General features: G+C 42.5%; 1 protein-coding gene across 3 annotated transcripts in view; it reads right to left on the reverse strand.

The window, feature by feature from the left end:
- Positions 1-589: 589 nt before the first annotated feature.
- Positions 590-15,996, reverse strand: part of LOC115092579 (interleukin-22 receptor subunit alpha-2-like) — a 36,645-nt gene continuing 21,238 nt past the window's right edge. For all 3 annotated transcript variants that reach the window (XM_029603571.1, XM_029603570.1, XM_029603572.1), the window contains exons 4-8: positions 15,641-15,819; positions 10,070-10,251; positions 5,314-5,491; positions 3,205-3,299; positions 590-1,033 (exon numbers count right to left, since the gene is read on the reverse strand). In XM_029603571.1, coding sequence (XP_029459431.1) covers positions 911-1,033; positions 3,205-3,299; positions 5,314-5,491; positions 10,070-10,251; positions 15,641-15,819 — 757 coding nt within the window. In that variant the 3' untranslated portion in view covers positions 590-910. The remainder of the gene's footprint in view (positions 1,034-3,204; positions 3,300-5,313; positions 5,492-10,069; positions 10,252-15,640; positions 15,820-15,996) is intronic.

The following is a 15,996-nucleotide window of genomic DNA, read 5'->3' on the forward strand; positions in this document are numbered from 1 at the left end:
GATATTGGGGACTCTGTCCATAAACCTTGAATTTCCTGAATCTCCTCTCATGAGGGATTTTGTTAAATGCCTTCTGAAAATCCAGATACATCATAGCAATCGGCTTCCTCTTATCTACATGTTTATTAACCCCCTTCACACGGGGGTAGGCATGGGGCTTCCCACAATGAATATGCTGCCATAGACAAAACTCAAGGAAATGCAAAAAAATAGATGCCTCATTTCATTTAGCAATAGGCACCAACTGAAAATTGCAAAATTACCAATTGGTGCAGGTCCAGATTAAAAGACGGCCCTGTCAGTACCAAATATAATCTAATATTGTCATGCGGGCAGCTGGGGTTTGTCTTTCAGCTGAAGACATAGATTCTCCTAGAACAGACCTCAATTACTGATTATCTTCTAATTGGTGCTCAGAAAAATAAGACATACAAAAATAGTGCATAATCCAAGTAAGGGTTAGATCCCAAAAAACTGCAACACTTATTTCCCTGATATTTTTTTCATGCCTCTTATAATCCCTTATTTCCTCACCACCAGCACCTGGAATGCATTCAGTAGAACTTAAGACACATGGGAAATACCTGAATCAAAGAAAACATGAACTTTTACTTGTAATGGGAAAATGTGTAGAATGCAATTATTTTATCATACACAGAAGACAGATTCACTACTGTGCAAACAGCTCATTATCTGAAAAAGCTAGCAAAGAAGCATTCGGTGGAAATCATACTTTATTAGAAAGTTCCACAGGTCAGATCTCTGGACTGTATCTGATATTACTACATGCCAAATCAAAGTGACTGTGAACAACCAGCCAGGGCGAAATAAACGAAGCGCAGGAGGCCGCTAACTGGCAATGAGCAGCAAAATCTTTTTGTATTTCTGTGTAAGAGAGCATCACAAAATGTTATTCAGTTGGTATCTTACTCCAGCCCGTCGGAGCAGAATGATTTCCCTTCTGTTGGGAAGGATACAGAAGTACAGGCTCTGCATACTGGGTATGGCTGACATGCCTTCTACTGTAGGAATTCTGGAAGAAAGCACAGAGAATTATTAGGATTTGCTACTAGATTTGTTGGTCTTACTATTGGACAAAGAAATTTACCATCTCAAATGCAAATCAGTCACCCACCTATTGGCAACAGGAAGATGCTCTGCACTGATTTATTGGGGGGGGGGGGGGGGGGAAGGGAATAATCTCCCAGGAGCATCATAGGTTGGTTTAAAAATGAGATGGAAATCCATGAAATTAACCTCGGAGAGACGAGATGGACCCAAAACAAAAACCCTAAGACACAATGACTTCCATACAGATAGGGGCCAGTCAAGGGGCAGGCAACCACAAATATTTCAAGTAGTTTTGTCCCCTATGACAAAAACCAGAGAAAATCCAGCAGTATAACAGCGGATTATGCGTTTATTAGGCAAAGAATCTGCATGTTACCCAAGCAGGCAGCTTAGGATTCTGGAGTTGCTTTCAATGTATGCACTATCACGCCATTACTCAGACTGCTTCATGATCATCAAACGGGATGAAAATCTGTCAATTTTTGATAAAAATGTTTCCTAAGGACGACTTTCAAAACTTTGGAGCTTGTTACCCAGCAGGCTTGGCACTCTTTCCCTTTAAAAACTGCCCAAGGAACAAGGAAAACTTGCACCCGCTCTTTCCTGCTAATATATAATACAAATTGTTTAGCAAAAACAACATGCCTGCTTTTGAAAAATGCAAAAAAACCCTTCATGTTGCCTCCCCTGGGCCCCTGGAGAATGCGGGTCGTGGAACCCAATGCCCCGCACACAGGCTGGGCAACTTTCAGATAGCCCATTCACTCTAGTCAGTAGCCATCTGTGTGGGTAGATGGCTTCTGAAAAAAAACAGTTAAAACATAGTTAAGATTCCTTGCATACAAAGAAGTAAACTACTCAGAATCCAATGACCATCACATCCTGTACTGAATGCCAGACAATCATCTTCTGTCATAACTCAGTGACCTCAGGACTCACCATCCCTCTTCTGTCCTAAGTAGAAATATTAGCCAGAAGGTTTTTATACAGTGCCCCGACCAGGACACCTTCCAACCTATAGCGGACCGCTGAACTGATGATACAGAGTAAGCCAAAATGGATGATAATGAGAACAGGATGGGATCAAGAGTCATCTTGCCTGTTTCTTTGGTTCCACTGCAAGGCTTTGCTTTGTGTCTCATAGTTTTTTCACCTATTTCTTAATTTTTTTGCAGTTTTTCTTACAGCTACATCCTTTGAGTTTTGTTTGTGCTGTTATTCATGGAAAAATGGCTAAATAAGTACAGCTTTCAAAGTGTTCAGCATTCAAAGCAAGTTACAATTAGTTAGCTAATATTTGGGTACATATTTGTATCCAATAAGGAGGTTCATTTCCTGGCGATGGCGAGAACATAAAATGGAAGTCAGGAATGTAACTATCACCACTAATTTAATTATTTACCTTTTTCTGCATGGTACAAGGAAGATAAACTAACTTGGATATTTCAGCGCCGCAGCCGCCAGCCTACAGTAATGGAAAAAGAGCCAGACTTCTGCTCCTCCTCTCTCACGAGCTTCGTCCTTCTGCCAGGATGTTTCCAAGGCCTCAGGCCTGCAGAGCGCTCCTGTCAGCCAGGTCACTTACCCAAAGAGCAAACAACTCTGGCAGTCAGAGGGGGGGTTATTAGAGAAGATTTGGCCTGATCAATTAGTGGCTATGAATTACCAAGGTCAATTTGGGATATTAAATTGGTGTCCCAAATGTATCAAAGGAGAAGGAGAAAGTGAGGAGCTTTTAAAGTGGCTCCTAACTAGTGGTCTAAAGCCTGGCAAAAAAGAGGTATGGGAGACTGTAGGCCATTTTCGCCATATTTACTTAATTCAATAGGGAACAATCTGTCGCTCTTATGCCAGTAAGAGCTGTCCCATACCAAAAGGAGCGCCCTGGAGCCTCCATCATAGCTGCTAGTATGCTTGCGCATGCCTAGGGGCAAGGCCCAGGATGCTGAGGACGCCGAGGCTCAGCGCGAGGCCTGGCGCACAGCCACAGGCCCGGTGACCACCACCGCGGGACGCCACGCCACTCTTCAGTGCACAACACACACGTTGGTTTTTTTCATCTTAAACAGCATTGTGGGAGAAGGAGCAATCAGGCACTTTCTGAAGAAAATCTTAAAAGTAGAAACTCCTTACCAGCGCTGGAGTCCACTTCAGCATAACCAAAACCAACATCAGGAAGAAGCCAAACGTTAACAAAGTCCCACATATCATTGCTGGCATGGGATAGCCTGCGGTGCAGAATAAGACTTAGTTACTAGGCTAGTTAAAGCGTGAGCAAAGACGCAGTTTTATAGTTGAAAAGATCGGCTAGTTAAAGCGTGAGCAAAGACGCAGTTTTATAGTTGAAAAGATCTCCCATTCTGTGATTAGGCAGAACTCTTGAGAAAAAAAAAAAAAAGGGAAAAAGGAAAAGAGGTACCAGGAAAAATATCAGCACCTGTCACTCTGAAAAATGTAAATCAGTTAGGGCTCTATCCAGCAAAATGTGGTGGTGCATCAAGAAATTAACGCAGAGGAGTAAATCTCCACAGGATGGAGCTGGCTGGAAGATCTTTTTTGCAGCATAAGAAATAGTGTCAGAAGTCAGATTTCTCCAATATTCAATCAGGAATTCTACAGTTTAGAGTGCCGTGGAGATGCGGCCTGGTTGTTAGGGAGAGCAGTAACGTCACGTAGAGATTACCTCACTGCACTGAGATCAGAGTGAGGAAAGAGATAAGGTAATAGGGCTGCTATCATGTACCTGCACTTTGCAAAGGCTTCTGGCATAGTGCCACATGCAAAGCTAGTAAATCAGGTTACCTGACTGGGAACAGGATGAAAGACAGGATGCACAGGGTGCTGATAAATGCCATCCTGCCTGGTATAAGATGGAAAGTGTTGTGTGCAGCACGAATCTTGTACTGGGACCTGTACCTTTCATTATGGGTTTTTTTTTTCTAATACAGTTCCCCATCAGTAATGCTAATGCTAATGCATTTGCAAATGATCTAAAAACAATTCAATCGGCCTCATTAGGTATGAACGATGTACTTTCCAGGCTTCACGCAGCCCACCCAACACTATGCAAATTTAATTCCACCTTAGAGGCGGCAATAACTTTAGCAGTGAGCTGTGTTAATTCCAGCCTCCCAGGCTCAAATCCCACCCTGAAAAAAAAAAACACCCCTTCTAACCCCAGTGACCTCTGCATCCAATGGAAAACAACTAACAGGGGGTTCTATCAGTGGAAAAATGCCCTATGTATGGGAACATCATGCAGACCTTGCCCTCATTCAACTGGCACCAGACACCATCCTGGTTTTATTATAATGATTTCCAGGTAAAATAAAAATAGTAATAGAAGACACAGTTAAGAGAGATCTTCCATAAGATGTTAATGACAGTATATTATTTGTCACTTTACGAGCTTTTATTATTATTACCTTACATTGTTAATGACTTTTCTGCAGTTTAATCCTTCCTTCTTCTCTCTATCCTTTCATCCCCCTCCCCTCACCCCTGTTTGATGTATTTCTTTTCCTTTCTCCAGTTACAATGTGAACCGGCATGATGTACCCACTAATGCTGGTATAAAAAAGTTTTTAAATAAATAAATGTGCTATATTTCTGGAGCACACACAGCGAATGGTAAATTCTCGCTCTACTCTTTTAAAATGTCCGTATCAAAACTATCAGTTTGGAAAACTTTTAAGCTGCTTTCCTGCGTTTCACCTGAACCTGCTTGGAAGAGCGTCACAAATGACTTCATGTGGAGGATGGCATGTGTGTATTACAACGCAGCCAATATGCATCAGTCAGATTCCAGGAGCTGTAATGTAATGTGCGCCACTCTTGCTGCTTCTACAGGTTCATGGAAGATACTAAAATGTATAAATTTTGTTCAATGACCGACTGAGTATTTCAATTTTATTTTGAGAGAATGCACTACGGACATATCTGCTATGAAACGGTTGGGATTGCTTGCTCTTCATGTGTCTGGCACATGAGGGAGGAGTGCTCCCATCATGGAATATCACAGTGCCTGCCCCCCCCCCCCCAAAGTGCTATGGCCACAGTCACAGAAGAGTAAAAGGATTAAAAGGACCAATTTAAATGATGCTGATTTTCCAAGGAAAATGAAGAAGTGTATCGGCTAGCCAGTGTTTAATTTTAGCAACCAAATGTGAATTATGCAATAGCTCCCACAAACATAAATATCAACCTACAGAAGGCTGAAAGAGGCCGGAACAAAAAACATACCTGGTTCCCTGATGAGAGCCGTGACAGCACATTGCCAAGCGGAGGGTTTGGGATGCAGGTTCCGATTGATAATTGCCGTGGCATTAACAGAAATGCAATAATTTGTCAATGGAAGCAAATCAAGGATTGTGGTGGTAAAATTCCCTTTATCGGACAAGAACTCGCGGATTCTGAAAGACTGAGAAAAACATTATCTGATATTAAAGCACATGCATATATACATACACACCCCCACATTTTATCTGAGAAAGACAAACTCTTAATAGCCAAAAGTCAGAATTACAGTTTCACAAGGATAACACTAGATATTTATTTTATTTATTTAAAAGGTTTTATATACCGCACCGTGGGGTAGAAGTCTATCCATCTAGGCGGTTTACAATAAGAACATACACAATATTGTAACATACATCATTTAAAATACATCACCACATTTACATTAAAATTATTTATCATGCTAAACAGTGTAAGGTTCAGAATGGAGGAGTTCGTTATTGTATATTATAAGCACGTGTGAAAAGGTAGGTTTTTAAGCATTTTTTAAAATTCTGTACGATTTGCTGGAAGAGAGCTCCATAAAGTTGGAGCTGCAACTGAAAAAGCTCTTTTTCGGGTTAGTGCTAAGCTGGCAGTTCTTATTGAGGGAATTTCCAGTATGCATTTATCTTAGGTACGGAGTTGTCTGGTGAGTCTGAATATTCTCAGTAATGAACACAGCCAAATTCAGTTGGAGTTATGTAGTAAATTGTGAATGATAGACAGAATTTTATAAGTCGTGCGGTACGGTATTGGAATCCAGTGTAACTGCTGTAATATAGGTGTAATGTGTTCTTTGCGTGATACATTACATAACATTCTTTCTGTGGCGTTTTGAACGAGTTGTAATGGTTGTATTGTAGATAGTGGTAGACCAAGATAAGGAATTGCAGTAATCTAGGGTTGTGAGAATCAAAGCTAGTGTAACTAAATGAAAGTCATATGGTAATAGTAGTGGTTTGAGCTTTTTCAACATATGTATTTTGAAAAGGGATTTTTTCTTCTATTTCTGATATATTGTCAGACAGTGATAGTCTAGAATCAATGATCACTCCTAAATTCTTTGCATGGGATTTTATAGGTATGTGTTGGTTCTCAAATATGAAGATTTGAGGCGGCTGATGATTTGAGTCCAGTACCATTGATAAAAGTATTACTTGTTAACAAGTAATTTATCTATCTATATAGAAAGAATTATAAAACACATTCATAAGTGCAGATATGTCTCAGGATCTAAACAAACACAACAGCTGCGCTTTCACTTGATATGCAGAAAAAAAAAATAGAAAATTAAATGTGTGCTTCCTCATTTCCAGCTTGCAGGGAACAACCAGCGTACTCAAAAGATGCAGTATCCTTTAGTGGGTAATCTAGGGAGTCTCAATTCAGCTCATAGTCCCTCAAGCACAGCCTTGTTCAGACCCATCAGAGGCGGCTCAGGAGTCAGTGTACTAGCAGAGAACTCTCTGCTGGCCAGCTCTTAAGAACAGCTGGATTTACCTATAGCCAACTGTAGCCTGGGTGGGAGTAGCCCAGCCCACAGTAACTGAGAAGTAACAATACAGCTTCCCCAATTCTTCACAAGTAGAATAGCTCTCTCTACAGAGAGAGCTATTCTACCACTACCTGGGCCGATGGGTAAATACCCACAACCATTGTCAAGCAGAAGAGAGGACTGCCAAGGAGGTAAAGAGGAGACAAAACATTTTTCAGATACATCAGTGAAAAGAGAAAAGTTCAAAGTGGTATAGTGAAATTGAAAGGATCAATGTGTGGAGAGAGATGAAGAAATAGCAGAAATATTAAATGAATACTTCTGTTCTGTGTTCACTAAGGAGGATCCTGGAGAAGGACCGTCCCTAGTTAACAAGAAACTGGAGTAGATGTAACTCCATTTACAGTAGAAAATGTATGAGAAGAGCTGGAGAAACTGAAAGTGGACAAAGCCATGGGGCCTGATGAGGTTCATCCCAGGATACTGAGGGAGCTCAGATGTGCTGGCGGGTCCGCTGTGTGACCTGTTCAATAGATCCCTAGAAACGCGAGTGGTGCCGAGTGATTGGAGAAGAGCGGTGGTGGTCCCGCTTCACAAGAGTGGGAATAGAGAAGAGGCTGGTAACTACAGACCGGTTAGCCTCACTTCGGTGGTGGGAAAAGTAATGGAGTCACAGTTGAAAGAGATAGTGAACTATCTACAGTCGGGAGAATTGATGGACCAGAGGCAGCATGGATTCACCAGGGGAAGATCCTGTCAGACAAATCTGATTGACTTTTTTGACTGGGTAACCAAGGAATTGGATCAAGGAAGCGCACTCGATGTCATCTACTTGGATTTCAGCAAAGCTTTTGATACGGTCCCGCACAGGAGACTGGTGAATAAACGAGAAGCTTAGGAGTGAGTGCCGAGGTGGTGGCCTGGATTGCAAACTGGTTGATGGACAGAAGACAATGTGTGACGGTAAATGGAACGCTCTCTGAAGAGACAGCGGTTTTTAGCAGGAACCGCAAGGATCAGTGTTGGGACTGGCCCTGTTCAATATCTTTGTGAGCGACATTGCGGATGGGATAGAGGTAAGGTTTGTCTTTTTGCGGATGACACTAAGGTCTGCAACAGAGTAGACACGCCGGAAGGAGTGGAGAGAATGAGACATGACTTAAGGAAGCTGGAAGAGTGGTCGAAGATATGGCAGCTGAAATTCAATGCCAAGAAGTGCAGAGTCATGCATATGGGGTGTGGAAATCAGAAAGAACTGTATTTGATGGGGGTGAAGGGCTGATGTGCACGGAGCAGGAGAGACACCTTGGGGTGATAGTGTCTAACAATCTAACAAGGCGATAGCAAAAGCCAGAAGAATGCTGGGCTGCTTAGAGAGAGGAATATCTAGTAAGAGAAAGGAAGTGATGATCCCCTTGTACAGGGCCTTGGTGAGGCCTCACCTGGAGTACTGTGTTCAGTTCTGGAGACTGTATCTCCAAAGGGACAGGGACAGGATGGAGGCGGTCCAGAGAAGGACGACCAAAAAGGTGGATGGTCTTTATAAAATGACTTATGAGGAGAGAGTGAAGAACCTAAATATGTATATCCTGGAGGAGAGGAAGAGCAGGGGTGATATGATACAGACTTTCAGAAACTTGAAAGGTTTTAATGATCCATGGTCAACAACAAACCTTTTCTGTTGGAAAAAAAAATCAGTAGTACTAGGGGTCATGACTTGAAATTCCAGGGAGGAAGACTCAGAACCAATGTCAGGAAGTATTTCTTCATGGAGAGGGTGGTGGATGCCCGGAATGCCCTTCAGGAGGAAGTGGTGAAGACTAAAACTGTGAAGGATTTCAAAGGGGCATGGGATAAACACTGTGGATCCATAAATGCTAGAGAATGGGAAGGAAGTGAAGAGCCATGGGGGTGGATTACTGAAGTGGAGGCTACTCAATAAGCCTTTGCAAGGTTAATGCAACTCCAATATTGCTCTCTGCTTCTATGGCAAGGGGAAATGTGGAAAAGAGGATTTGCATTCAGACAATAACCAACAAAGACTGAACTTCACAATCTGGATAAACACATAAGCATGAGGGTAGCTTGCTTATTACGGCAGTTACTACCCTAAACCAGTTAAGCCTGATACATCACTTTGAATGCATATATAGCGTTGCTCTCTGCTTCAACGGCAGGGGGGAAATGTGGAAAACAGGATTTATATTCAGACAACATTCAACAAGGCAATGATCTGTGCAGTCTGGGTAAACAAGCATCTGGGTAACTTGCTTGATGCGGTGGTTACTACCCTTAACCATTAAGCCTTATACTCACCTTTGATGCAACACCAACAATACTACCTGCATCAATGGCAGGGGATGGCAGGAACCTTGAATCAAACAGTTACCAATTAGGGCCCTGAACTTGGTGGTTGGTGAAACAGATACATATGGGAAAATACGTGTGGGAGCTTGCTGGGCAGACTAGATGGGCCGATTAGTCTTTTTGTGCCGTCATTTATATGTTTCTATATGTAGTCTTATCCCAGCCAGCCTGGAACCCAAATTTGGACCATGAACTAAAGTTGATAAAATTTTGGATCTTGAATTGCAACATCTCTCATTGGATAAACTCAATGCTGCACATATACAATACTCTACGAGCACTGAGACCCCCTCCCAAAATAGTCTGTATAATAACATGCACTCAGATTTTTAGAAAGAAGTTACAAATATTTCTATTTAAGCTGGCATTCCCAGTTATTGTAGATGTTTAACTGTTTGCTTTTTGATCCATCTTGTAATCCACACCACCTTCTTAAGAGGAAGGGACTTCAGAGCTTTCAGCTGCTACAATAGTGACATCTCTGTAATGGGAACACTTCATGTTGTGTCTGTTTTGTCTTGCATTTTAATTTTTGCCCTGCCTTCAACAACTGTGTCTAAGGACTAGAAATCTTCTTAAATAAATAAGTAAAACACAGAGCATATCATCGCAGATAAAATTCCTTTAAAAAATGTTATTTGGCAAATGAAGCGCACACAGAACTCCAATTTTACACTCCTGGCAGGCTGCCCAACTTTATCCTAACTGGGAAGGTTGCATACCTTAGCCGTATTTATGTATGCTCCTTATGCAAGATATATACTGCTCTACAACAATGGTCAACCAGGCTCACACACAGATTTTTAGGTTCTACCTTGACTGTCTGATTTCTAATCAGTCTTTGATAACAATACTTACTTCATTCATAACTTCTGCTTTGATTAATTTAACTTTGTATATAAGCTCAGGATACACATCAGGGACCATAGAGAGAAACGTCAGTTTGTCAGTTGACTTGAGATGGCAGACTGGAGGTTGAATTGTGACAACAAGGCAGCCATTACAGGCAGTCATGCGGACAGCGGGCGGGCCCAGCATTGCTGTATTAAAAGAAAAAATACAAAAGCACAGATATGTAAAATGAACAAACATGCATTAACGCACTAGGGTTGACCGAATACATGGGCACTAGAAACAAGGCAGCGTGGCCACCAGCTCAGCATTCTATAATCAGAAACAAAAAATTCTTATGTATGTTAGCAGCTAGTCGTATATATTATATGTCCGTGGTTAAGCTAGCAGGTGCTGTATAGTGCTCAGGACTTTAATTATGGCCCTGCTTTGTGCTCTAGAAACAAAGTCCAGAAAGAAAATTCACAAGCAAAACCAAATGCTACAGCGTTTTGGCACCACCATGCCTATGTCCAGGGAACCAAAGAGAAATTGGGTGTGCACCTTTTTTTCTTTCCTGTCCACCATAGCACAGCACCAAGGGATAGTCTCGAAACAGACTTAACTCCAGCACTCAAGACAAATATGGGTTTCCCTGTGCTACTCTGTCTTGTCATCTTGGCTGGCATCATGGGCATCAGCCATTCATGCACAGAACAAACTGGAGGCAGTTTAGTATGCTAGGAACCTTTACTGTTAATCACCAGGACTCAAATCAGCAGCCTGGCTCTGCCTGCTCCTCCCAGCAAGCCCCCTTTTCACTTGCAGGAGAAGTTCCACCCCGCCACCTAGTGGTGACACTACAGCACAGCATTCACTTACAAGTGAGCTAGCATGACAGGTTAAACAAGACGAAAGGATGTATTCTTGGAGGATGGACCCATCCATATATTTAAAGCATCGGGCCACTGTGTCCATGGTATGTAATAATATGGTATAATACTCCAGAACGCAGCCGCCAGGATTCTTTCAGGAACCAAGAAACAAGCACACATTAACACCTACTCTCATATCCTTGCACTGGCTCCCAATTAAATACAGAATAGAATACAAAGTTTTATCAATCCTCCACAAATTAATGACAGGACAACAAAACCATTTGCTAATTGAACACACTGAACTACATGCTCCAAAAAGGAACACTCGTTCAATGAATAAAGGCCTCCTCATGCAAAAATCACACACCTGGTATCAACTCGCGAGAGAGCTATATCCATCGCCAGCCCATCCCTATGGAACTCCTTACCACTAAATCTAAGAACTCAAGTTGACACCAAAACTTTCAGAAAAAGAATTAAAAACCTGGCTTTTTACCAGAGCTTTTTCAGAAGATCTTAACTACCAACACCAACAAACTCCCAACCAGACAACTCCAAAGAAAACAGATACCCCATCCTAGCAACTTATGATGGACTAATAAAACCACAAACATCTAAGAACTTTTCCCTATATAATCTAACCCTCTATTACCCCCCCAATGCTACCCAACTTTATATTCAAATTGTATTTGTTAAAACTCTAATGTTATTCTCCTAATGTAAACCGTTATGATGGAAAAACCGAATATACGGTATACAAAACATGTTAAAATAAATAAAAAATAAAATAAATATAGTTACATATTTTGGTTTAGGTTTTCTGTGACAAGCTTGAACCTCTGGGTCTCTCAACCTACTGCTCTGTTCTCGCTTTCCATATGATGAAATGTGAACCTTTGTTTGTTCTATCTAGCAGTGCGGGCAGAGCTCTTTTTATTGAATATATTATGCACACTGCTTTATCACTGTGAACATGGCTGCGACTCTGCTGTCTCTAAACAGAAAGGGAGCCAGCCACTGTACCCATTCTGTGTTCTGTATTGCTAACCTTGTCTCTTTTACCATGATACCATTTTGTATGTACACCTTGCTTTCTGTCCTTGTCTACATATAGCTGCTGCTCTTCCCCTTTCTGGATGCACCTACCCTGCCTTTATGAAAAACGCAGTTTGCAACTGTGTCATTCACTGTGTCTTGCCTGTCTCGGAAGTCCCTGACCTTGGTAGCACATGAGCAGTAGGCCAACAGCCTTTCTTCTATTTATTTATTTATTTATTTAACATTTTTCTATACCGACATTCGCACGAGACATCACATCGGTTTCCAGACAACAGCAAAATCAGCCAACAGGGCTTTACATTGTAACTGATATTTTAACTGGGGGGGGAGGAGGGGGAAGGGGCAGGGCAGTAACTTGGAGCTAATGAGTATGCTGGGAACAGGGGAGGGGAGTACAGGGTTAATTTACAAAAAGCAGGAGTAATGTACATGCTATATACAATCTATTATGTACGTTCTATATACAAGACGAGGGAGTGGGGGGAGGGTAGGTTAAGGAGGGAAGAGGAAGGATGGGGGTGGGGGGGAGGAAGGAGTCAGGGTGTAGGGTAGAGTGGATTAGGAGGGGGGTGTGGGGGATGGGGGAAAGGTACTGGGATGGCAGATTAAGAGTAGGCGTGCGTGAAAAGCCATGTTTTAAGTTTCTGTCTAAATTTCTTTGGACAGATTTCAAGGCGTAGACTGGTGGGCATAGAGTTCCATAGCTTGGGACCAGCTAAGGAGATGGAGCGTTGTTTGGTGGAAGCGAGGTGGGATAGTTTGGGTGTAGGAGTAGGTATTGTTGCAAGGTATGGTGATCTGGTTGGCCTTGATGTCGTACGAAGGTGTAGGGTGTCAGAGAACCATTGCATGTTTGGGTTGTGGATGGCTTTGTGTATGAGAGTTAGGGTCTTGAAGATGATTCTTGAAGATATGGGGAGCCAATGTAGTTGTTTCAGAATGGGCGTGATGTGATCGTTTCTGCGTGTGCCTGTTAGTATGCGCGCGGCTGCGTTTAGAAGAAGTTGTAAGGGGGTTGTGGTATTTTTGGGAAGGCCTAGTAGTATGGCGTTTGCGTAATCTATTTTGGATAGGATGAGAGCCTGAAGCACAGTTCTGAAGTCGCTAGGATGCAGGAGTGGTTTTAGTTTTTTGAGTGTGTGTAGTTTGAAGTAGCATTCTTTAAGGGTAGTGTTGATGAATTTTTGCAGGTTGAATTGGGAGTCAAGAATTACACCAAGGTCTCTTACGTGTTGAACGAAGTCTGGGAGGGGGTGCAGAGATCTGATATTGGTGGGAGAGGGATTGAGTTGTTGGGGGGCGATGATCATTAGTTCAGTTTTATTAGTGTTTAGTGCTAGGTTGAGTTGAGTGAGAAGGCTGTTGATGGAGGAGAGGGCACTTCCCCATTTTAGAAGGGCATTGGGTAGAGAGTCTGTGATGGGAATGAGGACTTGTACATCGTCGGCGTAAACAAAATGTGGGAGACCAAGTTTCAGAAGGAGGTGGCAGAGGGGTAGGAGGTATATGTTAAATAGGGTTGAAGATAGGGAGGAGCCTTGGGGAACTCCGCACGTGATATTGATGGGTTTGGATTCATGCTTTCCGATTTTGACTTTGAAGTGTCTGTCATTGATGAAGGATTTGAACCATAGGAGGGGGATTCCTGAGATTCCAATTTCGGTCAGCCTGTCGATTAGTATGGAGTGATTGATGGTATCGAAGGCTGCTGATATGTCTAGTAGGGCTAAGATGTATGTGTGACCCATGTCTAGTCCTCTGATGATGTAGTCTGAGAGTGACGTCAGGAGGGTTTCTGTACTAAATTGTTTGCGAAAGCCGTGCTGTGAAGGTAGGAGGATTTGATGCTGGTCTAAATAATTGGATAATTGTGTGTTAACAGTTCTTTCTAGGACCTTCGCAATAAACGGGAGATTGGAGATGGGGCGAAAGTTAGTTGGGTCTGTAGGATCTAGTTTGGGCTTTTTTAGAATGGGTTTTACAATGGCTAGTTTTAGTTGGTTGGGAACGTTGCCGGAGGCCAGGGATGTGTTAATGAGGTCAGATAGGGGTTGTGCGATGCAATCTGGTATAGATAGAAGTGCTTTGGTGGGTATTGAGTCTGAGGGGTGGGAGGAGGGTTTCATTTTACTTAGTATAGATCTGATTTCAGAAGTGGATGTGGTTTCGAAGGCATCCATTTGATGATTGGGGGCTTTAAGAGAGGTTTTGGTGGGTGAGGGAGAGGTGGTGAAGCGTGAGGTGATGTTAGCTATTTTGTTATGGAAAAATTTGGCGAGCTCGTTGCATTTGTTGTTGTTTTCTTCGTCCAGAGTGGAGTTGGGTGCCGTTTTTGTTAAGCTTGTGACGAAGGAGAATAGGGCTTTAGGATTGAACTGATAATTGTGTATTCTGGTAGCGTAGAAGTCTCGTTTAGTATTGAGCGTGTTTGATCTGTATGTGTGTAGCATGGATTTATATTTGTTGAGATTGGAGGTGGTTGGGTCTTTGCGCCATGTTTTTTCTAGGCTTCTCAATTTGTGCTTTAGTAGCTTTAATTCGGGAGTGTACCAGGGTTGTCTAGATTTAGCATCGGCGGGGATTTCTTTTGTTATTATGGGGCATAGCTTGTTGGCTGTGTCGCTAGTGATGTGGCTCCATGATGTGACTGCGGTTTCAGAGTTTCTACTGTTAGCCTTCCCTGTATAGAGGCGATGGTTTCCCCAACTTATGTATGGAGCACACACTCTTCCTCTCTTAGGCCTGGATTTATCAAACTGCAGTAAATATCGCTTGCGAAAGAAAAAGGGGTGTGTTTTATGATAATAGGCAGTTTATTGCAATTTGCGCTAATACCTATGCGAAGTGCTATCTTAGTGCAAATTGTGTTAACTTTTTCACAGTTTGCGATAAGTGCCAGAATTGTTGAATTTCCTACATACAACCGGTGGGGGGGAGAGAGAGAGACTAGCCATAATACCCTCACACTAGATAGGTATTTATATCTGTATGGGAGGCACACCTAGTCACTCGAGGTGAGAATTAGGTATTAGTGTAGGGGTTAGGGGCCACATTAACATTCTCTCAATGTTCTCTCAACCTAGCTTGATGGACTCTCTACCTGGGTAACATCAAGCTAGGTTGAGAGAACATTGCACAAATCTTATCTTTGGCTGAGTTTCCTCACTCCAAAGGTCATCAAATCTTCACAAGAGTGCACTGTTCTGTTCGTACGTCTCACTTTGAATGTTAAAGTGGCCCCTAACCCCTACACTAATACCTAATCCTCACCTCGAGTGACTAGGTGCGCCTCCCATAGAGATATAAATACCTATCTAGAGTGATGGTATTATGGCTAGCCTCTCTCTCCCCCCCCAGTGGTGGTAGGAGGGCCCTGATAGCTAGGCTGGCTCTCCAGGAGCTTAAATCAGGCAATAAAAGCTTTGCAAAACTGTGAGCCCAGTCCACTTGGCCAAAAATCCCACCCCAATATCCTCCCCTTTTTCTCATTTGCATCGCACCATGCATTATGGTGCTTTCGCATGCGTTAATGGTGTTTTCACAATGACCAGGGCTCCCTCCCTCTCTGAATGCTCCTTCCACAGCACTCCCAGCCCACCCAGAAAGTGCAAGTCCCAAACTGGGGCTTTTCTGCATGTGAGCCAGCCCAGACAGGACTTACTTTGATGAACTGGGATGAAAATCTTCTCATATTCCACCCAGACAGAGGTTCCATTTTCTGTGAAGGCCTCTGTTTTTGTTGAATATTGTCCACGAGGATCCAAGAATTCCTCAGTCAGATCACAGCTTAGGTGTGTGGTATTGAAACATTCTTTAGAATAGCTAAAAATCTTTTTCTTCCTTTAAGTCAAGTAGAAAAGTAAATCAATGCAACAGGAATACCTTCATACTCCTCTCTATGCTTTAAAAGTTTAAAACACTCTGTGCCCTTGCCAGAGTCCCAACTCCAGAGCAAAGAGCAAGAATTAATGCAGAGGGTAATCAAGAATTGATCTGAGCCATATATCCTTACATTCA

Source organism: Rhinatrema bivittatum, chromosome 5 (genome assembly GCF_901001135.1).
Source record: "Rhinatrema bivittatum chromosome 5, aRhiBiv1.1, whole genome shotgun sequence".
NCBI classification, from domain to species: domain Eukaryota; kingdom Metazoa; phylum Chordata; class Amphibia; order Gymnophiona; family Rhinatrematidae; genus Rhinatrema; species Rhinatrema bivittatum.